General features: G+C 39.5%; 1 protein-coding gene across 1 annotated transcript in view; it reads right to left on the bottom strand.

Moving 5' to 3' along the window:
* Positions 1–25,713, bottom strand: part of Cntnap2 (contactin associated protein 2) — a 1,597,185-nt gene that overhangs the window by 915,689 nt on the left and 655,783 nt on the right. The window contains exons 5-6 of the mRNA XM_048340407.1: positions 9,792–9,995; positions 4,530–4,714 (exon numbers count right to left, since the gene is read on the bottom strand). Of these exons, the coding sequence (XP_048196364.1) occupies positions 4,530–4,714; positions 9,792–9,995 (389 nt within the window). The remainder of the gene's footprint in view (positions 1–4,529; positions 4,715–9,791; positions 9,996–25,713) is intronic.

The raw sequence follows: 25,713 nt of genomic DNA, 5'->3' as shown, positions 1-25,713 counted from the left end.
CAAGATGGCTTCAAATCTTGATCCTCAGGTCTCAGACTCTTAAGTAGCTACAATTATCTGTGTGAGCCACTGGAGCTCAGCTCCTTTGTTTTTTAATATCAGCATTATTTGGTTTGCTTTTATAGACAAAGTCATAGTTGAGACATTTGTAAAAGCCAGTATACAATATTTAAAACATAAGGTAAACATATTTTTTGTTCTAGGAGGTTTCATATGTAAATTATTTCCCATTATTTGGAGCCCTGGCATTGTTAAATGCTTAATTGGTTTTAAGGAAAAAAGACTAATTAATGTTAGTTTATGATGCAGTATGTTTTAAAGGCTCCACTTAAAATAAAATTAATTATTATTAGTCATGCTTAGTTGTGTATGTGTCTTTTGCCATGGAGTTAATACATGGGAAAGGAAGAAGAAAAGTGAGAAAATAAAAACATATAAGAAAAGATTGAGCTGGGCCTTGGCGGCTTAGGCCTGTAATCCTAGCTACTCAGGAGGCTGAGATCTCTAAGACTGAGGTTGAGACCAGCCTGGGTAGAAAATAACATGAGGCTCAAAAATAACCACAAAAACTCAGGACTGGAGATGTGTCTCAAGTGGTAGACTGAACAGGTTTCTTTAGGTAGTGCTTGAATCCAGATGCTAAGTACTTCTTACACCAGTGGTAAGAAATACTGGAAGTAAAATGGAGGGATGCGTTTCCTATTTGCAATTTCTTTGATCATTTCCCACCCCCTCTCCTGAACTGGTAGTGCTAGTCTATGAAGGAGCCCTGCTGCAGTGTGAGAGACACAGTGAGCAGCTGGCAACCATCAAGTGGGATCTCATCCCAGTTCCTTCTGCAAATGATCATAGAACATTAGGTTGTCCTGTCCTATTTCTAGATGTCTATTTTCATTGGTAAAATAACGTGGTTGAACTGGAAAACATTGGAGGGCACTCTAACTGTGCCAACGATGCTTTTAAAAGCAGGGTTTTAGGTTGAAACCAACTTCATCCACCGTGTACAAAGTCTTATACCTAACATCGTGTTCACAATTTCATGAGCTAGAAAGTCAGACCGAGACCTCCAGATGTCTCCAAGAATGCTCCCCCCCCCCTCCCTCCACCTTCTTCTGAGAAACTCAACGCTTCCCAGGCCAGGCCAGGCCAGGTGATATGCACACACACCCGTCCGCCTCTTGGAAGCTAGCTTTGTGAATTGGGAGGGCTGTGTGTAACCTCGAGACCTGTCACGGAGCAGGGAGAGGACACCCTCCTTCCAGCTGTCCTGCTGTCAGCTGGCCGCCTTCTGACAGTGTGATGTGCATGCCCAGAAGGGGTGCCATGCTGGGCACCAAGGGACTGGCAGCCACCAGTGGAATCCAGCACTGCCTGGACCAGGCAGCTGGAGGGAGAAGAAATGGGACTCTGCTCGATGCAGCATACACATGTACGGGTTTACATATGAGTTAGGGTGTATGCATTTCTTTCTATTATTTCCTCTGGCTTCCTCACATAACTGAAGGAGAAATATACTATGATTTTCCACATTACACTGGGCGGGGGGGATATGAGTTACCCACTTCCACGCTGCCAGTAAGGGTCAGAAATGGATCCAGATGCAGCCTTCTAATTCTATTTGTGCCTATGTGATGGGAATTCTTCATAGTCCTAGCCAGTGTATGGTTCTGTGATGGACAGGAGTTCCTCCCTCCTTTCTAGGCAAAGGTGTATTGCAAAAGATAATGGTATAAAATAACATTGCACCGAAGGATAGATAGACCGGCACCAGGCCAAACACCAATCAATCTATTGTCCTTTCCTTTGGCATCATTGGCTCCAAGGAGGAAATAAATAGTGAAGCAAACACATCTGTTTCTCATTTCTCCCATCCAGGCTAAGACTGAGCTGGCAGCTTGACAATAAATCATGATGGACACACACAGCACAGAATACCCCTGCAGGGAAGGTTTCCATGTTGGGTCCTATCAAACGGACATATTGACACTCGCTGTCCTGCACTTACTGCTCTGATCGTGTGTACATCTATTGAGTCCTCATGACGGAAACATGGGTCACGTGCTGCTGACCCCTTTCCCAGCTCCCTGCTTGGTGCTATCAAGTTCATCTCACGAAGTCAGTCATGAAAGTCGAGGAAGGATACACATCCTCCTTGCAATCCTCCCCTTCCACCTCAGAGGCACCCTGCTGGAAGAAGGGCCCAGCACCCCTCTGCCCCTTCAGCCTCCACCCCCTTGGTCTATGACACCCTGGGAGACCTGAAGCAGCCTACCTTCGGGAAATCAGCGCACAGTGTGGTGAAAAGAAGACTGGGTTCCGAACCCCTGAGGCTAGACTTAATACTTGAGTAGGAATGTTATATGATTTGTATGGTTTGGGTTATTTTAGATTTGAGCTGATTTTCATGAGGCCTTTGAGGAAGGTAGCAAGCTGCTCCCTGGGTACAAATATGAAATGTGAATGAAACGGAGAGACTGGCTAATAGAGTCTCTGGATTTCATGCAACCATTAAGCACTTTATAGTGACATGTATATAAGTGTAGAGATATAAACATACACTCAATTAATTTATTACAACCCATACCAATGACTGCTCTATCTGGAAGGAACAAGACCAGCTTGTTGCTTTACAAAGAGAAATACATAAGTCTATCTCCATTCTTTCTCAGTAAACTCAAACTTCTCCCAAGTGTCTCTCTCTAACAAACATATCCCAGGCATTTCAGCTGAGGTTGGCAAATAAAGCGTTTTGTATAGACGGGTTTTAAAGTGCCCATGAAACCGCCAGCCATGTATGGACAGTCCTATGTGTGCATGAATATTCATAGGATGCATCAGCAACGCAGTAGGGTCCATAACCCCAGATTTTTAATTCTATGTTCCTTTTTATTTTAATTTGAATTGTGTTTGCCCATTGGTAATGTTTCAGAATTTTTCACCTCTTCCACCATATGTGGGAGTTCTTAATGGAAGATGAATAATTCATCTCCAATTCTCTTGTGCATTGGGAGATAATTCACAAGAGCCAAGAGTTACACTAATTTAGAGGAGCTGGAGATTGCTATGATTTTTGACCTCTTTCCCTTTCAATAATCGTTTTGTGTTAAAATACATTGGGGTTTAATTATTTACCAATAATCTTTAATTTTCTTGATGCTATTTAAGTCACGATTAGGGTTTAAGCAGTATAGTCCATACTAACTCTCTACTTCAAAGTGTATGTAAAATATGCATGCCATACAAAATTTAGATGCTCTTTGAACGTACAAAGAAGAATTTTAAAATGCAGAGATAAATTCTGACTTTTTCTCATGTATTACCTTATGGTGAACATATTTCACATTTAAAAACATTACACAGCAAAACTGTAAATGGCATATATAACTGTAAAGATATGTAACTATAATATCAACCTGGGTCCAAGAGACACAAGATGGCACTGAAAATGTGTAGGGGTGCCACAGTAAAGTTAAACACAGTAAAGTATTATGTTAATTGACACTGCAAAACACTACCCTGAGGGGTGAACTTGTCTGATATTAGATAATGGTTTACTATAACTTGTGGTGTTTGTGAAATTGAACATTTTGTCCTCTCTCCAATAAAAAAAGAGTGCAATATAATAGCATAAAACAGAGGGAAGGGCACTGTTAAACTGGATTCCAAAATCTGAGTACAAGCATACTTGTCTCATTCGTAAGCATTTACTGTTATGTGAGGATGAGATGAAGACGTTCTTGTCCATTCTCAATTATTAGGGCTCAACTTTGAAGTTATTTGGACTCACTAGCCTATGACTACTATAGAAGAATTACTGAGACTTTAACAGCTTCATGGGCTAAGAAAGCTAGGAAAAGTACAGCTAAATAATATTTTATCCTTTATATTTTAGGGAGATTCTAATGGTTTACATTTAGTGTTACCTTAAAATGTTTGCTATAATACTCAAATATCTCCTTAAGCACTTTTATGGTTCTGATGGACATATAAAGTTTGAATTGGTATCCAAATAAAATAATTTATTTAAAAACACTAAAAAAATCTTACTAGAATGTTTACACATAGGTATTAACATAGCTTATGCATATATCATATACATGTATGTATATTGGACACATAATGATGGTCATTAGCTGTTGGAAGGTAAAATATGTCTTTATGCATAATCTCTAATCTATTGTATGTACGACTCCATTTATTTCGTGACAATTATTTCTAAGGAAAGAAAGAGAATAGCGACAAAGGTTCGTCTACAGCCCTGGAGTTCTAAACCACCAGATGAACCAGAAATGAAGATTTCTTGTTCAACATTTTGTAGTAAACATCAGATAACTGTCTGTCTATAACGTCCTGCCCCTGCTGAAGAGGAAGCAAAAGGATGGTTGGTTACCAGTGTGGTTTGAATATTGCCAGTGCCCAGAGGTCACTACAGAAAGTCCTGGCCCTCAAACCAGCCATCCTGGAAGAAGCCACAGGTGTCAGCCCCAGGAGGAGGCCTCGGCCCACCTCCACCGCTCCCTCCTGGGTACCTCGTAGTCCAAGTCCAGGTAGTCAAACTCCCCATTGGTGCGGAAGTGCTGCACACTCCTGTCCAGGGTGAGGTTAATGCCCCGTCCTTGGCGCTCCAGGACCACAGAGTGCCAGTGGTGGTCATCCAGCAGGCTGCCCGCCGTCACCGACGTGTGCCCGTAGATAGGGCCGAGCTGGTTGCTTCCTGAGACAGGGGAGCGAGAAGGAGAAACAGGCCAGTGACTACACAGCCCATGTGGGGAGACCACCCTTCCACAGTGCCACACTTGTATCCACTGAGGTTGGTCCAGGAGAATCCCTCTGTGATTGTCCTTGAAAACATGTCATGTTCCAACTACACGAAAGGCATTTGAAATGGAACGGATGAATGTCTCTTCTCCTAGCTGGACATGGTGGTCCATGGCTGTAAGCCCAACACTGAGGAGCCTGAATCTATTTACTCTGGAATCATTAGTTAATAATTAGTCGTTAATATGAGGATCAATATTTATTGGAGCCAAAGGATGGAGAGTGCAAGAAACACAAACAACAAAATGAAGCGTGCCTCCCTTGAAAGCAAGCACTTTTCTTTTCCTTTTTTGGCAGTATCGTGAATTCTGCTAATTTTTGGTAGGTCACATCTGAAATTAGCCTCACAGAGCAGTTCTGAAGCCCGAGGCCCTGGGTTCTACATTGAGGTCCAACCAGGGCAAATTGATGACACTTCTGTCTGTTTCCTCACATATGAAATGAGGAGAATAATCAAAATTATTTGCAGTTACGATGAGGCAATAAAATGTTGATGGGCGATGGTGAGTGGGAGTGCGTGTGTGAAACAAGACAAAAATCGAGAAAAAGGAGGAATAAATCTGTCACATTATTGCTTTGAGAGCTCACACTAGATGCTGAGAAGCAGACATTTGCACGCCTTTGCAGGAATAGTGTAAAACAGGGCAACAGGCACCTGAGGGAAACTACTGTCTTGCCTGTCATGCAACCCGGTGAGTCTATAAACCTCTGGAAGAAAACTGCTTTCCATTGAAAAGGGAGTGGACTTTTCTTCGTGAGGTCATAGGACCCGTTACTTACTTTAGAAAGTTAATGTCACACCTCTATAAATCAGAGTTGGTTTTAGAAGGTCATTCTACATGTTTCATTTGTGGAAAAAATAAGATGAAGAAAGTCCTGGAAAAATAAGTGTCTTGGGCAGCAAGTGTGGCTTAGTGATGGAGTGCTGACCAAATATGATGAGGCCCTGGGTTTGATTCCTTGGTGCCACAGAAACAATAAATAAATACAATTAATAAAAATAAAGGGAAAACAACTACTAAAATTATTTTTAAAATAAATGTCTTTAGACATAATCTAGCAATTGTATGTGTACAGTCACACACTCAGGCAGACACATAGTTTAGAAAAAGACTGGTGCCAGTTTCTTCCCCGTAATCCTTCTGTCTTGCTCAAGGCTAGTGCTCTACCCACTTTGAGTCCCAGATCCACTTCTCATGTTTTTGCTGGCTAATTACAGGTAAGATTCTCACAGACTTTCCTGCCAAGGCTGGCTTTGGATGCTAATCCCCAGATCTCAGTCTCCTGAGTAGTTAAGATTATAGGTGAGCCACCGGTACTTGGCTCATTGCGTCTTGTTTTAAAAATAATTTCAAACTATTTTCCCCAGGTAACATAATGAGCATGTTCATCATGACAAAGATATACAAATAATAAAGATAAAACAGTAAAATTAAAAGTAAAATAAAATGTGATAAAATGTTTAAGCTATGTTTTTTAATGTTCTTTTTTAACTTTTTCTTTGCTGGTCCTTGGTATGAACTTTGGGCTTATTTGCTTTTGTTGGTCATAGTTGGAGCTTTATCAACTGAACCATGCATCCATTCTCCTTTTTACCTAGTGATGTGGAAATGGAATCATATAGACATTTCTGCTCAGTCTGGTGTTGAACCAGCATGTTCTAGTTGTTAACTTCCTGAGTATCAAGTATTACAGGGGGAAGTCATTGGTGCCCAGTTAGATTGGCCAAATTTTTCCCAATGTCTTTTCATATACATATAGGTACATATATGTTTTGTATATATGAAAATACATATATTATTTTATAATGTGATATTAATATTTTGCTCATGTTTTACCTCCTATAGTTTTAATTTAATGTTATATACTAATTCCCCATTTAATTAAAACCTTGGGAGGAGAAGCCAATGTGAAGGACTAGAAACAGGACAATACCAGAGCTGTCTGTCAAAAGCCAATATATGGAATCAGCCCATATGCCCCTCAGTGGAAAGATGGATGAAGAAAGTAGGTAGATAGAAGGTAGATAGATAGATAGATAGATAGGCAGATAGATATCTACACACCCACACCCACACACACCACACACACACACACACACACACACACACACACACTGGAATTCTACTCATCTATCAGAAAGAATGATATTGCATCATTCATAAGAAATGGAAAGACTTGGAAAAATTTACCTTAAGGGAAATAAGGCAGACCCAGAGAAACACAGGTTTCATGGTTTTCCTCCTTTGAGGTAACTAGAATGTGCCTAAAACTCTACAACTAAACACACTGGGTGGCAAGCGAGGGGTTACAAATGAACTAACAGAAGTGTAATTGACTCAAACAGTAGAATTCTTTTAAAGAATATATCAAAGCCCAACAAAATAAGTACCAGGAAATGGGTACTTACAAAGGATGTGGCCAAGGGGAAAAGGAGGGAAGAATGAAGGGGTGGCGGGGAGAGGATGTGAGGCAGAAACACACTGCATACACCACAGAAATGAGAAACGTAAAGGAAGGGGTGGGGCTAAAGGAGGATGAGGGGATGACACGGACCAAGATGCACTGCGTATGTAAGCTGCTGTGTTAAATAGCACACAAGTTCAGTACATGTCCTAATCATTGAGATGAGTAAGAGGAAGGGTGGGCTGGGAGGGTGGGTGAGAATATTGAAAGGGGTGACATTGATCAAGAGGCACAGCACTCAGAAACTGCTTTGCTGAATGGCAACTCCCTTGTACAACTACTTAAAAACAAAAAAAATTCCCAAAACGTTTTCAACAAAGATCTATACATTCAACTTTTTTTCTTTCAAACTAGAAAATGAATGACAGTATTTAACAAAAATATTTTTAAAATCCCTTTTATGTTTAAGAATTAGATAACTAGTTGTAAGCTCATTTTTTACATCTAATTTGTGCAGATCTTGACGTTGTATGTAAGACTGAGGAAGTATATCATTGGACTTCAATCCTCTTTAGGAATTTCTCATTTCCCTTCATTATAGTTGGATCAGATTATAAACCTACTTTCACCGTCTGAAGATAAATCGTCAGATGCTTTCCAGAAAATAACTGCAAAAAAGGGATTCTTCTGTCACATACACAACAATGCTGATATGATTTTAAGCATGTTTACCTACTTGACAGAAGTTAATATTTTTCATTTTCGTATTCATTTCTTTTATAGCTAGTCTAGCTAAGTATTCAGTGTGTGTCAAATGTCTTTTTTTTCTCTTGTGAGTTATCATTTATATTCAGTACTTACATTTTCTCTTAGCATCTTGGTATTGCTATGAAGTTGGCAGGATCTATTATTCATGAATGACATTAAAATTCCATATTTGACATTTGGATTTTCCTCAGCTTTCATGTGCATTTTGGTGTTTTGATATTTTTAACATAAAAAATTCAATATTTTGTGTAATTATATGATATAGATTTTTGTAGGCTTTTAATTTCCTTCCTTTTTATTTATTCGGCTTATTTATTCAGCTTAGATGTTGAACATGAAAAGTTGTATAGCTAAGCATATATATGTAGGATGATGCATCTGTGCATAAATAAAAGTTAACTGAAGTTGCCTTACAGTTTAATACTAGACTTTCAAAGTAATAAAAGTAATATATATACATATATATATATACATAATATAAGCTTTACTCAGGAATGTTTGGACATTCACATTGGTCATTTATAAGGTGGTTTGGTAGACTAGATTGCTGTAGCTTCATATTATCAGGCATATAAGCATGCCAATTTTAGTTTTGTGTTTTTAAGTATAAATTGTAGAAGTCTTATTTCACCACAATAGAAAAAATTTGGAACAAATTATACCCTGAAACATCCTTTCATAGAGTGTAGAATTGTTATCCAAGGATCATTTTTCATGATCTCTGGTTGATTTATTATTATTATTATTACTACTACTGTTACTTACTACTACTACTACTGGTACTGGAGCTTGAATTTAGGGCCTCACATTCTCTCTCAGACTGGTTTCTCATTCCTGGTGCCCTATCAGTTGAGCCACACTTCAAGTCCAGGAATTTGCTAGTTGATTGGACATAAGAATCTCCAGGACATTTCTATCCTGGCTGGCTTTGAACCATGATCCTCCCGGCCTGAGCCTCCACAGTATCTAGGATTACACTTGTGACCTCATGTTTCTAATGCTATTTCTAGTGATACAGATCTTTCTTTGAACTTTAAGGGAATCTTCTCTGCAACCAAACAGGCACTGGTGTTATCCTTTCAAGAACAATAGGAACCTCAAACAAACAATAACTCCCATGAGCCACATTTTTTTCTGCCATCACATCTCAGCTTTGATGGGGTACTATTTCCTTCAAGAGGCCCATTGCTTTTAAAGTAGGCATTTAAACCAATCCTACTTACTGATTTTATAAGGCTTATTATTTAAGGTTACTTTATTTCATTGTTCCAAATAACGATAGGCAACATACTGCTTAACTCTTGCATCGGACATAAACTTCAGAAGTTTAAAGTCATTATCTGTTCCATGATGCATGTCACTGCAAAGTATGAGACTTTGTATAGTACAGGATTGAAAAACAGCAGTTTAAATGATTAGTGTAATGCTTTGGATCTGAAATGTACCCTGAAGTTGGAAGGAGAGGGTTTGTGCTGGAGGGTGTATCTTGTTTCAGACCCCTTCTACTTGCTCTACTTCCTGGACACCATGAGGTGCAGCTTTGCTCCGCCTTGCCCGTCTGTTACTATGTTCTGCCTGGACTTTACACCACAGCCATGAGACCAAGCAACCGAAAGCTGTGAACCAAAGCTAAGTCTTTCCTTCTCTAAGTTGAATTCTGAGGTGTATGGTCCTGGTGATGGAAAAAACTGACTAAGGCAGTAAGAATCTGAATGTAGTGTGAACTTTCATAATTCACATTTTAAGGAATTAAGCAGCATTTTCTAAATGGAAAAAAAAATGACTGGGTCAAAACAAACCTAGGTTTAGACTGAGGAGCAGCTTGGCTTTCTTCAGTTCCAAAGTAATGTAGTCTCCTTGCTGGCCTTCCCCATGAAGGATCACGCCTTCACTCTCGGAAGTTTTAAATTTCAAGGCAATGACATCTTTCAGCGTTTTCATCTTCTTGTTTCTGAACCGATAGGGCAACACCACGTGGCCGTCGAAGTTGATGACATCAGCCCCTAGAGGGGAAGGAAATGGTGAGTTAGTCCAGTCATCTTCCCCTGATTCACCACCCTCGCGTGCCTGCACTGGAGGAAGAATTAAATGAAGTGCTTGGAGAACACAGTCTTCTTTCCTCATTCTGCTCGTTCTTTCTGATCACTGTGCAACCTAAAGTGAACTTCATGAGGCCTACTCAGAAAAAATGATTATAAATCACTTTGACAAATAATATATTTTATGCTACATATTTATAAGATGATTAATTTACAAATGTGAATTTTATGTTTCCTGTGCTATAAAGAATGCATTATATAATTGTATAATAAAGAATATATAATTATATGAACTATGGTGATATTAATAAAAACTCTCAATTAATATGTTTTATATATTTTGAAATTTAACACGACAACCTAGGGTTTGCTACCAAAAGCATTTTTCTTAATCTCTAAGAGATTATGAATCCATTTCATGTTTCTGCTCCCACTCATTTTTATAAAGAGAATTGTAAATAAAATTATGTTAAGCAAGTCTGTGTCTTCCTTTCAGATCGTGAAAAGCTGTGGGGGCCTTGGAACTTCATGACAATTACGATGGTACAGAAAGTAGGAATGGATAATGTACATGGCCGAAAGTGGGAATGGATAATGTACATGGCCGAAAGTGGGAATGGATAATGTACATGGCCAAAGCCTGACGCCAGCAGAGAAATGCTGGTTTGTGTGATTGCCTTATCATGTTTGAATAAAGAGGATTCTGAGTGACAGTCAAAAGACTTATTTATCTTGCTGTTTCCTGATATTCTATTATCTGCCCCCCAGATTCTACCCTTTCATCCAACCAAAACTGCCCCAAATCTGTCTCCAATCAGTATCTACCCCCATCAACATCTGTCACTCAGACTCATCCCTCATTCTTGTGGCATAAATATTGTTGCAAGAGTTATTCTTCATCAGCCATTAAGGGTCACTTGATAGACTCAGTAAATGCCTTACGTATGGTTATATGCTTTACAACATCTCTTTGTCTCATGCTAGATACTGATATTTAAAGATGATTATTGGACAGTGTGGCATTATAAAAGGTTCAGAATGAAAGATTTAACTTTTAACTTTCAGTCGCCCTATATTCAATTCTATCGCTGTGCATCAAAAAAGATTCTTAATTAACAGATTTCTGTTCTCTGAGACCGCAAAGGCACTGAGGATATTTTCATTCAGGGAGGAGGGGGAGTCAACCATTAAATTTTGGCTACTGCTAACATTGAAAACCAATGAGTCAGCTGTACTGCTATAGTTGAATTTTTTTGTCTGAGAAGGGAATAAGAGAAAACAACAAAGGAGTCAATTCTGACCCAATTTCATGTAAGTGGTAATTGGATAACAGAAACACTGTTGATTTACTTACTTCTGATAGATATTCATTGACATGGCATATTTCGCATTGAGCTTTCAGAAAGTAAAAGTTCCTGGACTTCAGGTAATGTAGTCGCCACTCTTATAGTTTCTCTTAAATATAAATTGTGAACAGTGACTTATGCCTAGGTTGATACTAGACTACCTCATTTTTAGGACAATAAGGAAGTATGGCAAGAAAGGATGAGTATGGCTCATTGGTCTGTCCTCAGATATTAAAAATATAAGTGAAAAGATATTCATACAGCCATGTCCACTTTTACCTATGGTAAATTATCAGTAGACAAGCGGAAAATTGATCAAATGCTCTGCAAGTCAGAACTTTTACATTGCAAAATCAGTTTCTCCTTTTCTAAATGAATGGTTTCCACAATATCAACACGTTCCCTTGGGTATGTTTTATCAGAGCCAGCTGGAAAAATGATAAAATTCCTCAATATCTGTTATAATATTTACACTTAAACCCGTATGTGTTTGAAAGAATGCAGGACACAGTATCATGATGCAAACAGCATCCATCAGAGTTTAGTTCTATTTCCTATAAGAATGCATTGAAATTTCATTTGACATTTAATAATATGTTGTGGTTATTTTAGGATAGTCCATTTTTTTCTATTATCCTGATTACTTATCGCTCCCTAGAATTAAATTTGGTATGCAGTGATTAAATATGCGTGGCTGCACCGTTCAAGCAATCTGAACAACAATAATGCCTAGTCAAAAAAAGCGAATGCAAAATCATAGTGTTTCCACATTTTGGTTTCTAACAATAACTCAAAGAGCTGGAAATGTGCCCAATTCATCAAATCATCATGGTACAAGAGGCTCGTGCTGGATTTTTTTTCTTTCATTTTTCTTTGTAATTTATTGTTAGTATTTACTTCTTGAATGTCTATAGGAGGTCTTAGAGATGTGCTTAACATGGGAAAAATTAATATTAAAGAATCACTTGTTTTTTATTAAAATTTTAAATTATATAGCAATATTGAAAGTACAAACATCCCAATTATAAGAGATCAGTATTACTCACAAGCACAAAATTAGTGCATGTCCTAGAGTTTATCCATTTACTTATCAATCCATTTGTTTAATTTATGGGATAGTCACTATGTTATTATATGTACATAAATATATAGAGAGAGATGTGAAAGATGGATTGCATGTTATATACATATACATGAATATGTACCACATCTAACATGTTGGCTGAATTTTTCATGTGTAAGCTGTATTATTTTGAGATGTGATTTATCTTTACCTTAATTTTATGTTTTTACTATAATAAGGTGTTGAATCTTATTGAATGTTTTTCTAAGGCTATTGAAAAGATAACATTTTTGTTGATGTTATTTCACATCTATCATTTATATATGTTGAAAGAGACTTACATCCTTGGGGTGACTCCTATATGATCACAGTGTGGGATTATTTATTTATTACTGTTAAGTAGTTGTACAAAATGGTTACAATTCCATAAGTCAACTTATGAGAACAGTGCTTTCTTCTAAGTGAAGTGAGGCAGACCCAAAGAAACATAGACTCTACGGTTTCCCTTATTGGAATAATTTGTACATGTCCAGGATAATCCTAGCAGAAGATCACAATAGTTCAATAGCTGTGTATATATAAAGACTTACAATGATGCTAAGAGAAGTGAACTCCAAGTTATGGATATAAGTGGTTTATCGTTGTTGTTATGTTCAACATACCATGTGAATTTATGCCATTTTCTTTTGTCTTTCTTCCCCACATGGTTTTACCCCTGGTGTCACTGTAACTAATTTTAGTACCCTCGGTATTGTATATACATTTATTGGAACTAGAGAAGGGGAACATCAAAATGGAGAGACAAAGGCTAAAAGATGACCCATTGCAACAGCAATAGTTATAAGACTGTATGCTGTAAACCAACTGTACAACTGAGGGGGGAGGAAAGTGGGGAGGGAGGAAGGTGGAAGAAAAATGAGAGAGGAGGTAACAAGTTTGATAAGAAAGGTCCTCACTGCTTTACGTATGTAACTGTAACCCTTCTGTACATCATTTTGACAATAAATAAAATTTTTTAAAAATAACAGTGGTTCTTGATCCATGTTACCCTTGCCTTTGTTGTCCAGTATTTCTCCTCCTCCCGTTCCTACCCTCTAGTTGTGTAGTTCTTTACATAATGTACTCTGGATATAACAGCTGCCTTTTTTAACAACTCCTCCCCTTATTTGTGTGCCTCCCTCTTTTATCCTTCCCCTCAAACATGTTTTCACATCTTGTTATTTATTTTGATATATTTTTTATAGGTGGTTGCTTGTTTTGGGTCCTGAAAGTTTCCTTTACCTGGGTGATCCTCTCTTGAGATTTGGGACATTTCTATTATTACGTGTGTGTGTGTGTATGTGTGTGTGCGCGCATGCATTCATGTGTGTTGCACCAGTACTGGAACTTGGACCTAGGACCGGGCTGCTTTTGCTGAGCTTTTTTTACTCAAGGCTAGTGCTCTACCATTCGTGCCACTTCTGGCTTTTTGATGGTGAGTTGGAAATAAGAGTCTCTGACTGGCTTATAACTGCAATCTGAGCCTCCTGTGTCACCAGGATTACAGGTATGAGCCACTGGCACACATTCTATTAATAGGTCCATCCAATGAACTTTTTGAGTTATTGAGATTTTCACTTCTAGAATAGCCATGTTTTTTTTTTAAGGTTTCTATATTTTCATTTACTTTTTTTTTCCTACCTTGAGTTATCTTCTTTATTTCATTGAGAAGTTTATTGGAATTTGTTTTGAGCTCATTTAGCTGTTTCTTTGTGTCCTCTTTGAATTCATTCAGGTACATTACATAAATTTCACTGACAATTCTTATCATTGCTCCTTTGATCTCATTGTCTGAAATTTCATCTACTTCATTATCATTCAAGTCCTTCATTGTGTAGTTATTAACTTTCAGGGGAGACATGCTTTCTTGCTCGTGCTTCTATATTGGGATTTATAAATCTGAGGCCAAATCACTGGCAGGAAATTTTAATCATCTGCGGCCTCTCTGTTGAAACAGTCTCAATGTTCTGACCACGTCATGACTGGGTTGGGGGTACAATTGATCCTCAGTGGCCTGGGAGATATGAACCAGTAAGCAAGCACTTCTTCAGGGTTCACGATGGATGCCAGGCCTGATCCACAGCTGCTCAAATTAAACCCAACTAGCTGACATTCCTAGGGCTGCCCACTTCCAGGTGCACATTGCAGCTGTTTCCCTTTGCGTCCTGACCCTCGCCCCTCTCCAAGGCCCAGGGCTTTACAGCCTGTGTTACCGCACAAACTCCCACTAGCTGTGGACACCCTTTGCTTTCTTCCTCAAAGTCAACAAGTGTCAAAGTCCCAGAGGAACCCCCACATACATCAGAGAGTGGGGGAGCAAACAGCAGGGAGTTCCTTGGCTGTGGGAAAAGGGAACAACCAGTGTCTCTTCCTGCTGGTCTAAGAGCTTTCAGCCAAAGAGCCATGATTCACTTCCCAGTCTGGAGGAGGAGGCACAGTAGCTTGGCCATTCAGAGGCCCCGTGGAAGTGTGAGTAGGGGCTGAGACCCCAGGGTGTTGTTGGTAAGGGCGCTGGGCTCATCCAGGAGCCTTCATAGCTTCAGTGCAAAGACCCAGGTAGGCCAGCCGTTCTGCTGGAGTTCAAGGGACCTCAGATTACAGAGGGGCACCGTGTGCGCTGGGTCCCAGCGCAGGGCAGGTGCATCCCAGGCAAGTTGTAATGTGCTTAGGGCTTTGGGGGATTTTTTTTTTTTTATATTTTTACTATTGTCAAGTGGTAGTACAAAGGAATTGCCATTCATGGAAGCATTGAGTACTGATCAGGGGTCATCCCTTTTAACATTCTCCTCCTCCCTCCCAGACAACCCCTTCCTTCCTTATCTTAATTTTAGGCTCTGCATTTTCTTTCTTGCCATTGAACAAAGCAGTTTATGCAGACAATGCATCTTGATCAATGGGACCATTTCAACACTTTCACCCTCCTTTGATGGTCCCCTTTCTCTTATATTTATCAATTATATTTGCCTGAATTCCCCTCCCTCCCCACCCTCATTCTTCTGTCTTTCTCCCCTTGGCCCCGCCCTACCCTCGTGCAAGTACCCATTTCCTGGTGCTTGTATTGTGGGGCTTTGACTTCGTCCTTTTAAAGTATTATACTGTTTGCGCTCTCCATAGAGTCTACTACGCTTAATTCGTTTGTAAGCCCTTGCTTACCACCCAGTGTATGAATGACACTTTTCTTTTCTCACATGATACATTGCCCAGCCCAAGCCTTAAGGTAGGATCCAGAACTTTTTCACTGTTTTCTAAACCAAGATGGAAGCCAGCAGCCGCTGTTATGGAGGTTAAGCTCTGGAAGTGGTGAGGGGTCTGGATGAGAGCCTTCTTTGGAGGAGAGGAGTCACTTTCAGATTGACTCACCACCTTAGGTTTTAAGTTTCTACAAATCCTCCCATTTCTCCTCTCCTTAGGGGGCCAGCTGCTTTGCTTGTTGAGTGGAATTACACCTTCCAGCTTAGTTTATATGGGTACCATTGGTTTCTGAACCCCATTTGGGAGCCATGCTTGGCATTGTAAGTTTGTGGTCTCCTCTGTGTTATCCTTTTTATTTTCAGTACTTTTCAGTTTCCATCACATCTTTATTGGTCTCAGTTTTTTGTGTTCTCTCTTCAGACTATATTTCCTACTCTGTGCCTTTAAATCTTCTCCCTTATACAGTCCAAAAGATACGGCGTTTGTTCAGTCATCTTAGACACTTCTCCATGAGGTTTAGCCTCTCATATCTAACTGCCTGAAATACAAATTGACATGGGAGCCCATAGGAACCTCTGTCTCTAACAGTGCAGCAGATAACTCTTTGGGCCTTGCAGCTCTTGCACTCTGTGTCACTATCTTGTCTCTTGGGTCAGAGATTGGGATTTCCTGGAATTCTGTCTTTGCTCCCCCACCTTTATCAACTCAGTTCTACATCCTTGGAAATACAATGTTGTTCGATCTTTCAAACAAATGTCATGTTCTTATATTCCACCACCAAGTCCTGTCACCTCTGATGTCTATTGCATTTGCATCTATAAATAAATAATTCTTACCCTTTTGCCTGATTTCTTTCTCTATCTCTCTCTCCTTCCATCCCTCCCCCCCACCATCTCTCTCTCTCATGGGCTGTCTGCTAATAGTTACAAATATCTGAGAAATAAGCCGTTTTAATGAGACCAGACCAAAATTCAACCTGCTCAACACATGCTATGACTATACCAATGATAAAGACTTCCCTTATTATTTAGTGGTATATATCTCTTTATGCTGTTAAACATACAGTCCTTTAATGATTTCACCTAGTGCCTTTCCTAAGGAACTGTTAATTTTTCTTCAGCTGGTTAAATTTAAGCTATCTTTCAAGTCTTACAAAATGTTACTCACCAGACTCTTTCTTTGCATCAAAGAGCCCTGGCCTGTTGGCCTAGTGTACCTTGAACACTTAATTGAATCATTCTTCATGCTATATTGAGATCACTTTGTCACATGTCTGCTTTCCTCTATGGAGATTGCCTTTTTGCATCATTGGGAAGTAAACTCTTCTTAACTTGACCTAAATGTAATGTGTCTTTGAAGTAACAAGGCAAAAGGAAATTTCCGTATGTTCACATCTTTCTAATATCACAGGATTTACTTTATGGATGGGGTGTGTTTCTGATACGCATAAATACTGTAATACACTCATACTGGATAATTTGTTTTTAAGCCAAAGACTTACGTGTTGGTTCTATATGGTTTTCTTTTAATTGAATGTATTTAAGAAGAACTTGTCTTTTGCAAAATTAAAGTTATGAAGTTGTAAAAATCCTTTTAGCACAGCTATTCTATACTAACCCAAAATAAATATTTCTTGACATGTAGAAGAAAGATGGATTTACTCCTATATAGATATATTAACTTACATTAGTTAATAGAGTATTTCTTTGTTAAATATACAGTTACAATGCATTCCAACCAATCTCATACTATCATACCCTCCACCCGCCAAAGAAACAAAATCTCCAGCAGATACCATCGTTCCACTCGCGTTGTTGCAAATAATCTGTTCCAACAGTATTCACCCTCCCTCACCCTCCCCACTTCCTCAATCCCCTCTCACTGTTTACACTCGTTGAGGGAGAAATAGACTTTGTATACATATTTTTGTTACTTAATTGCCTTATAAAAACTTCAATATCTGGTGATTTGTTAATGCTTTATTACGTGCTGGTCTCACTTGAGTCAAAGCCAGATACACAAAAATGTTAGTATATTTTCTGAAACTACATTATACAATAATATTCCTTAATACAAAAGAAAAGAATGAACTTGAGATACTCTCTTCCTCACCAAAATGGTCACAAACACACATGGGCAGAGATGTGCCTAATCATATTCTACCTTTTCACAACTCGTGGGACATCACAAATTCAAAGCAATCTACCTCTAAGCAGGGTTATGGCCTTACTCTATCTGATAATGCATAAATAATAAGCAATTTCTGGAAATTACCATAAAACCTATTTGTTGGAAATCCATGGAGAAGCTATTTTTATTTATTTTTATAAATCAAAAATCAAACATATTAGACTTTCCTTCTCTGCGATAATATTGCTACTTACTGAAAATAGCTCCATAGTTTTGAGCATACAAAATCTCTTCTTTTTTTTCTGCTTGGCAAAAGAGTATCTAGAATTATAAATTGCAAATAAGTGTTTTTAAAAGGTGAGAAAAGGAACCAAATATCAAGACGCTCTTTAGAGTATCTTTTAGTTCAAGTTATTCCCAGCATTTATTCCATATATTTAAAAGTTATAAGAGCCAGGAGTCACTGTAATTCTAGCTAAATAGGGAGATGAGTTCTAAAGGATCACATTTCAAAGCCAACTCAAGCAGAAAAGTTCCTGATATTCTACCTCTAAAAATTCTCAGCCAGAAGCTGGGCTGAAGGCATGGTTTAAGCAACAGAGCACCAGCCGAATGAGGCAGCAAATACACTAGGGCAGGGTGCCGAATTCAAACCCTACACAGACAAAAATCACAAAATAACAACAACAAAAATCACTAATTCCATTTTAAACAGCCTTGTCAGTAGGGGGACCTAAATTCCAATATAGCCTAGACAATGACAAGTTGGTTGGCAATAAAGATGGAGGACATGTGATGATGTATTGTTTCAGTAGAAACAATACAATATTGAAGGGGAGATCAATAAATGTCCTTTTTAGTAAAGGAAGGAATGGTGTAAATAGATCAGGTATGAGGATGGAGAGAGGACAGCTAACCTCATCATTTCCTGAAGCTATTATATCTTTACTTTTTTTCCAAAGATGGAATTATTTTTTAATTGATTTATTTCTTTATTCTCAAAGCCATGCCCAGAGGGCTTACAGTTTCATATGTAAGGCAGTGCATACATTTCTTATCCAACTTGTTACCTCCTACCTCATTCCCCCTCCCCTGCTAGCCCACCCCCTACATTTCACCCCCTCCCACGAGTTATACCATTGGTTGACAGTGTATAGTATTGAAAGTATTGCTGCTGCATTGGTTTGTCTTTTATCCTTTGTCTGGATAAAAGCTATTGTATCTTATTTCCAATTTTCCCTCTGCTTCAACCTTTTAGCTTACCTCCCCTTATCTTATCGACCTCTCATCTTCTATGTGCTGATCCTTCCGACGTCTCTGGCTTGGCTGAGTCTGGAAGACCACCTTTTCAAGGGAGTAGACTTGCCAGCAAGCCTCGGTGTCCAGATCAACCACATCGCTCCCCTGTCTTCATACTGTGACTCAGCAGCCATTTGTCAGAAACACCCAGACTCATGCTCAGCCAACTGGGGGTTGTTCTTATGGCCCAGAGCTCCTTGAGATTATTCAAGATAGCTAATCCCAAGCCAAGCTCACCCATTTCTTCTACTGGAAACCACAAGAAAAATTCCTATCAAAACCTCCTGTTTCTCCTGTGGGTCCTGTGCCTTTCCCTGGCTCGGGCCCTCACTGAAGCTTGGCTCAGCCCTGCTCTTTGTAACTGTGGAGGAGTAGAGCTTTCCAATGGCAGTATCTGTGTGATGGCCACCCTTTATCTCACATTTCCTATTAATATTTTTAAAAACAGCATTTTACCGAAAAAAATTAGCATTGTACAATTTCTATGAAAGAAGAAAACTATTAAAATTATTAAAGCATATTAAAATGGTCAACAAAATTATTTCAAGTATCTGCACAAAACTCCTTGCTAATAAAGTTTAGAAACCATTATTTAGGGTCTGGAACAAACTAGCATTCAGTGAAGTACATTCTGCAACTATAATCTTGTGAAAGACTCAAAGGTTACCAAGGTAGAGAGGTAAGTTACATGAAAGAACTAACAGATGAGCTTCCTTTATAAAGAGAATTAAAATGGAGTAAGATAAACCCAGACAGATGGCAGAACAGAATACTACACTGTTGTTTTGTGTAAAAGAAGCTCAGTTCTGTGTGAATTTAATACATGCGCCTCATGGGTCAGAGAAGGAGGTACAGTGAAAAGATGAAGGACTTTATGCTCCATATGGATGATGTGTTCCTATATGATCCATGATGGCACGTACTTCTTAGGGCTCATCATCAGACTTGCATCCTGGAAAGACAGTTCCTGTGCCGGGATGCCAAAAGTCATAGAAGGTATATAGAAGCAGAGAGAGAGAGAGGAAGAGAGAGAGAGGGAGGGAGGGACGGATGGAAGGAGGGAGGGGGAGGGGGAGGAAGAGGGGGAGGGGGAGGAGGAGGAAGAGGGGGAGGGGGAGGGAGAGGGGGAGGAAGCCATCTCAGAGAAGCTTATTTTTAGTAGCACAGACACAAGAAAAATAGAGCAACGATTTGTTATCAGAGCTGGCGCTAATGACTCACACATGTCATCTTAGCTATTTGGGAGGTTGAAATTTGATAATCCTGGTTCAATGCCAGACTGGATAGACCAATGTGGGAGACTCTACCTTCAGTTAATCAGAGAAAAACAAAAGGTGGAAGTGTAGCTTATGTGCCAGGAAAGGTGAGCCGGGAAAGGTGAGCAGGCGTGTGAAGCCTTGAGTTCAAACTCTGTACTAGGGCAGGTGCACACTCACAGGCGTGCACGCGTGCATGTGTGCACACACGCACATACAGAATTCTATATAATAAAGACGTCAAAACGTTCTGATGATGCAGTGCTGCTACCAGAATGTCAAAGCAGTTAAGACTTTGGAAGAATTACAAATGAATATTTACAGTCACCATTTTATTCAATGGTAAGATAAATTCACATAAAACGAGCATGCTAATGGAAGTTGAATCTACCCCCCCAAATGACTAAAATTCCACTTTAGCAAATACTAAGTGCTGTAACTCACTTAAACACATTATCTTCAGCTTTCAGGCAGACTTTCCCAACTGTGTCATGTTTTGAACTATCTCACTAGTGTGTACCCGCTTCTGACCCCTCACACGATGTATATCCCCTACCAAATCATAAGGTTAATGTTTTGCCACATTGTGTACATTTCGCCAATAATTCCTATAAAGTTTCTGAGACAAGTAGAAATACCTAAGAGGTGACTAGGAAAGAATGTCACTTTTATTGCCCTCATTCTCTGTGCTTTTCTGGAAGCCAAAAGAGCTGGTGTAAGTGACGCTTACTTATTTGCAGGAGATGCGAACATATGCTCTCTGTGTCTGGAGTTTGTTTCTCCGGTGTAGTACATCACAGCCATGTGTTATGTTTGGTTTGATTTCACATACCTTTGGGTGAAACTTACCTCGACCATAAAATAGGTTTAATAAAGCTCAGAATGTACACATGTTGTGAAATAATGGGCTCTCTCTCCTCTCCACTAGAGCAGCAGGGTCTTGGCTGGTAAAACACTAAGTGGTTCTCTATGGGCTGGTCGTTCACACACCTCAGTGGTTTGGGCAGTGGAGGGATCTGATTCACTGTGAACATGGGGGCCGTCCATTACCCCGTGACACCTTCACACTCGCTTGGGCCCTGGTGAACAGATTGAGTTAATTTATTCCTCTCAATGAGTATGGCTCTCTTACTTGTGTAGAGAATCAGCCCTGAGGTGGAAGGGGGGTTTATCTCGGGCTCTTGAAATTAGAAGTCACACAATATGGGGCTGGGGATATAGCCTAGTGGCAAGAGTGCCTGCCTCGGTATACCCGAGGCCCTAGGTTCGATTCCCCAGCACCACATATACAGAAAATGGCCAGAAGCGGTGCTGTGGCTTAAGTGGCAGAGTGCTAGCCTTGAGCGGGAAGAAGCCAGGGACAGTGCTCAGGCCCTGAGTCCAAGGCCCAGGACTGGCCAAAAAAAAAAAAAAAGAAGTCACACAATATCACAGCTGGAAGGGGTTAAGCACTCCACATTGTTGTTTAAAAAAAAATCATGTCAGGATAGTATCATTACTCGATTAGACCTTTTTTTTTCTATCCTGAACAGTCTGATGATGCAACCAGAGAACTTAATGCCATAAAACACTGTGACTATTGGAGCTGGAATTGTAGCTAAGTGACAGAACATAGGCTTAGTTAGTAGGGACAAACCCTAAATTCCATCCTTGGCCACAAAAGAATAAATAAGCAAGCGACAAGGAAATGTGTTTGAATCACTTACATATGTTTTGTTTTGATGAACAGTTCCAACCAGTAAAAGCTTTGCCTGCTTTCCAAAGAGCTCTGGGAAGTAGTTTAAGGGTAAAAACAACCAGGCACTGGTGATTCACGTCTGTCAGCCTCGCTACTCAGGAGACTGAGATCTGAGGATCACGATTCAAAGCCAGCCTGGGCAGCAAAGCCCATGAGACTCTTATCTCTAATCAACCACCTAGAAGCCAAAACTGGAGCTGTGGCTGAAGTGATACAGCACTAGCCAACTTTATGAAAAGAAAAAGAAAAATCTAAGGGACAGCACCCAGGCTTTGAGTTTAAGCCCAATCCCAGCACTTTAAATAAATAAAGTGTATTGGCAAATAAGTTCACATCAGGGCTGTAGACCAGATCTCCAAGTCCTATGTCTGTCTATGCAAATCCTCCTCTTGATTTCTCAACCAGACCCAAAATCTCTCTTGCTGTTTCTCCAGAGGACAAGATGAATTCTGCTTTGAGACAGAGGGTTGGGGGGGGGGGGGTCTCCCCCATTGAATAAATCAGACCTGAATTTTTTCCCCACAGTAGAGCAAAATGGAAAAATCAGTTCTTGATGTGTATTTTTGAATTTATGGAAAAATATCTATTGCATTAAAAGTTCTAATTCAAAAAAAAAAATCATGTCAGTCCATTGATCTGCCCCTGCTCACTTTTGATCACAACATGAGCAGTAAAGATATATATGTATTTTTTTTCTGACTTGCAGTCTCCAGGGAAAAGAAGTTAACAGATGGGGAGCAAACTCATAAGGCTATATGAAGGGCTAGAGAAAATCTCTATCAACCTGTAGGAAACTAGTGCTATGTGTGATCACTGATGTTATTATGACTTTCAATCTTAAAGGCCAGGAATGGTCTCCCTAGGAAACCCAGGCAGATCTGGAATTTACAAACCTCCTACTGGAATTACAGTTCTAATCTATGTATGCTGGGCTCAAAGTTTTCACTTGTTTTATTGAGCTATTTTATTATTGTCCATTTTTTCCTGACTTTATTTGGAGATAACCTGACTTAAATTGGCAACATACAAACAAACTTTTTTCCCATAAAGAGACTAGAATGAGAATATTCATCTACTAAATTACCTGCCAACTATATATGATTTGAGGTTGATTTCTTATATTGTAAGAACCTTAGATATTCTTTGGTATTATTTATATGCCCAATTTCTTTCTTTCTTTCTTTCTTTCTTTCTTTCTTTCTTTCTTTCTTTCTTTCTTTCTTTCTTTCTTTCTTTCTTTCGTTCTTTCTTTCGTTCTTTCTTTCTTTCTTCTTGCCAGTCCTGGCCCTGGGACTCAGGGCCTGAGCACTGTCCCTGGCTTCTTTTTGCTCAAGGCTAGCACTCTGCCACTTGAGCCACAGCACCACTTCTGGCAATTTTCTATATATGTGGTGCTGAGGAATCAAACCCAGGGCTTCATATATAGGAGGCAAGCACTGTTGCCACTTGGCCATATTCCCAGCCCTGAATTTCTCTTTCTACCATAAACCAAGTTTTTCTCTCAAGGAGATTTGCTATTTTCTTGAGAGTAAAGTCCTGAGCCTCTAGAAATATTAGAAAGTTATCGATAATATTCAAAATCTCTCCAAAAAGTAGATTATTTAAACTCAGAAAACATAAAGCCAGACCAGCAACACCACATCAACTTTAGAGACTTGTTTTTGTTCCCTTTCCTTTTTGTTTTCTTGTGAGGATTATCAGGAAGGAATGAGACACATTTTGACATTTTCATACAGTGCCTATCTGTATTCTTTTCAATGTATGGAATTTGACTTTTTTGTAGTTTAAGTCAATCCTAACAGTTTATGCACCTCACCAAGCGTGACAGATACAATACTGTTACAAGTGCTAATTAAAGCAGGGTGGTAAAGTCCTTAACATGCCAACAGTCAGGGGCTGGGAATATGGCCCAGTGGCAAGAGCGCTTGCTTCATATACATGAAGCCCTGGGTTTGATTCCCCAGTAACACATATATAGAAAATGGCCGGGGCTGGGGATATAGCCTAGTGGCAAGAGTGCCTGCCTCGGATATACGAGGCCCTAGGTTCGATTCCCCAGCACCACATATACAGAAAACGGCCAGAAGCGGCGCTGTGGCTCAAGTGGCAGAGTGCTAGCCTTGAGCGGGAAGAAGCCAGGGACGGTGCTCAGGCCCTGAGTCCAAGGCCCAGGACTGGCCAAAAAAAAAAAAAAAAAAAAAAAAAAAAAAAAAAAAAGAAAATGGCCAGAAGTGGTGCTATGGCTCAAGTGGCAGAGTGCTAGTCTTGAGCAAAAAGAAGCCAGGGACAGTGCTCAGGCCCTGAGTCCAAGCCCCAGGACTGGCAAAAAAAAAATGCCAACAGTCAGGTTCCTCTTAACACAGACAGAGGCACTGAGTGTCTTCATTCCAGGGATGAAGTGCTTGCAGAGATGAGACACTTACCAGAAAATTAAAGTGATGCTGGCTTTTCTCCTGACCCAGAAGAATGAAGTTGACTAGCATCATGCCTACCCAGCAGGCTGCAGGACAGCACTGGTTCTCTCTCCCCCAGAGATTAGGTCATACCCTTAGCCAATCTGGCCTTGAGAAAGCCGAGTTCACCCTCTTAGCATGCACAGGGGAAGGAGGAAAGAAATCAAGAAAATGTGGCATGTATGTACAACTGAATTCTGTGCTTCCATAAAAAAAAAATGACATTGCCCCATTCATAAGAAAATGGAAAGGCTTGGGGAAAAAGATCATGTTAAGCAATGTAAGCCAGACCCAAAGAAACAGAGGTTGCATGGTTTCCCTCATTTATAGCAATTAGAATGTGCCTATAAAGCTATAAGCAAACACACTGGATGTTAAAAGACAAAAAAATTATATTTGGATATTCCTAATTAAGCAGGATTGTAAACATTCACGCAATGAGACCAAAGGAGGATATTCTTAGGAGAGGATCACAAAGGCTCAATAGCTATGTGCATATGGTCATATAAAATGATGTTTATCAAAATGAACTCCAAGAAATGAAGACAAGAAATTTTTTAAATCTTACTTTCTGCGACTGTTGATTATTTTGCTTTTGTTTTTCCTCTTTTGTTTCTGTTTTTGATTTCTGTACCTTTTGTCTTGTATGTAAGTTTATGTATTTTGAGGAGGGGAAGGGAATGCACAGAAATGGTGAGACAAAGGGTGAACTGATTCAGCAGTGATACTCACTCGACACTATGTTGGAAATGAACTATACAACTTGTGGGGAAGAATTCTGGTGGGAAGAATTGAGAGAAAATGAGGTAAGAGATGGCACTGTTAAAAAAGAAGTGTACTCATTACCTCACCTTTGTAATTGTAACCCTTCTGTGCATCACCTTTACTATAAAAATAAAATTTTTTAAAATAGAAACCCCACAGAACCTTTCTGCTTTAACTTCCAAGCATCTATGTCATCCTGTCTTTATTCCTTCAGCTCCACGTTGCAATCAACAGACCGTTTACTTTTATTTTTTTTTAAATTATGTTAGTTTTCAAGAAATGGAAGAATTAAGAATTTCAGAGTATATTCACATTTTCTGGTTATTTGATCACCTTATCAACTGCACTTCCTTAAAACCAGCTTAAAATATACAGTCTAGATATGGAAAAGCTTGTCAGGG

The sequence above is a fragment of the Perognathus longimembris genome, chromosome 2, assembly GCF_023159225.1.
Source record: "Perognathus longimembris pacificus isolate PPM17 chromosome 2, ASM2315922v1, whole genome shotgun sequence".
Classification (NCBI taxonomy): Eukaryota; Metazoa; Chordata; class Mammalia; order Rodentia; family Heteromyidae; genus Perognathus; species Perognathus longimembris.
Note: the sequence above shows the minus strand (reverse complement) of the source record. Positions and strands in the feature narration are given on the sequence as shown.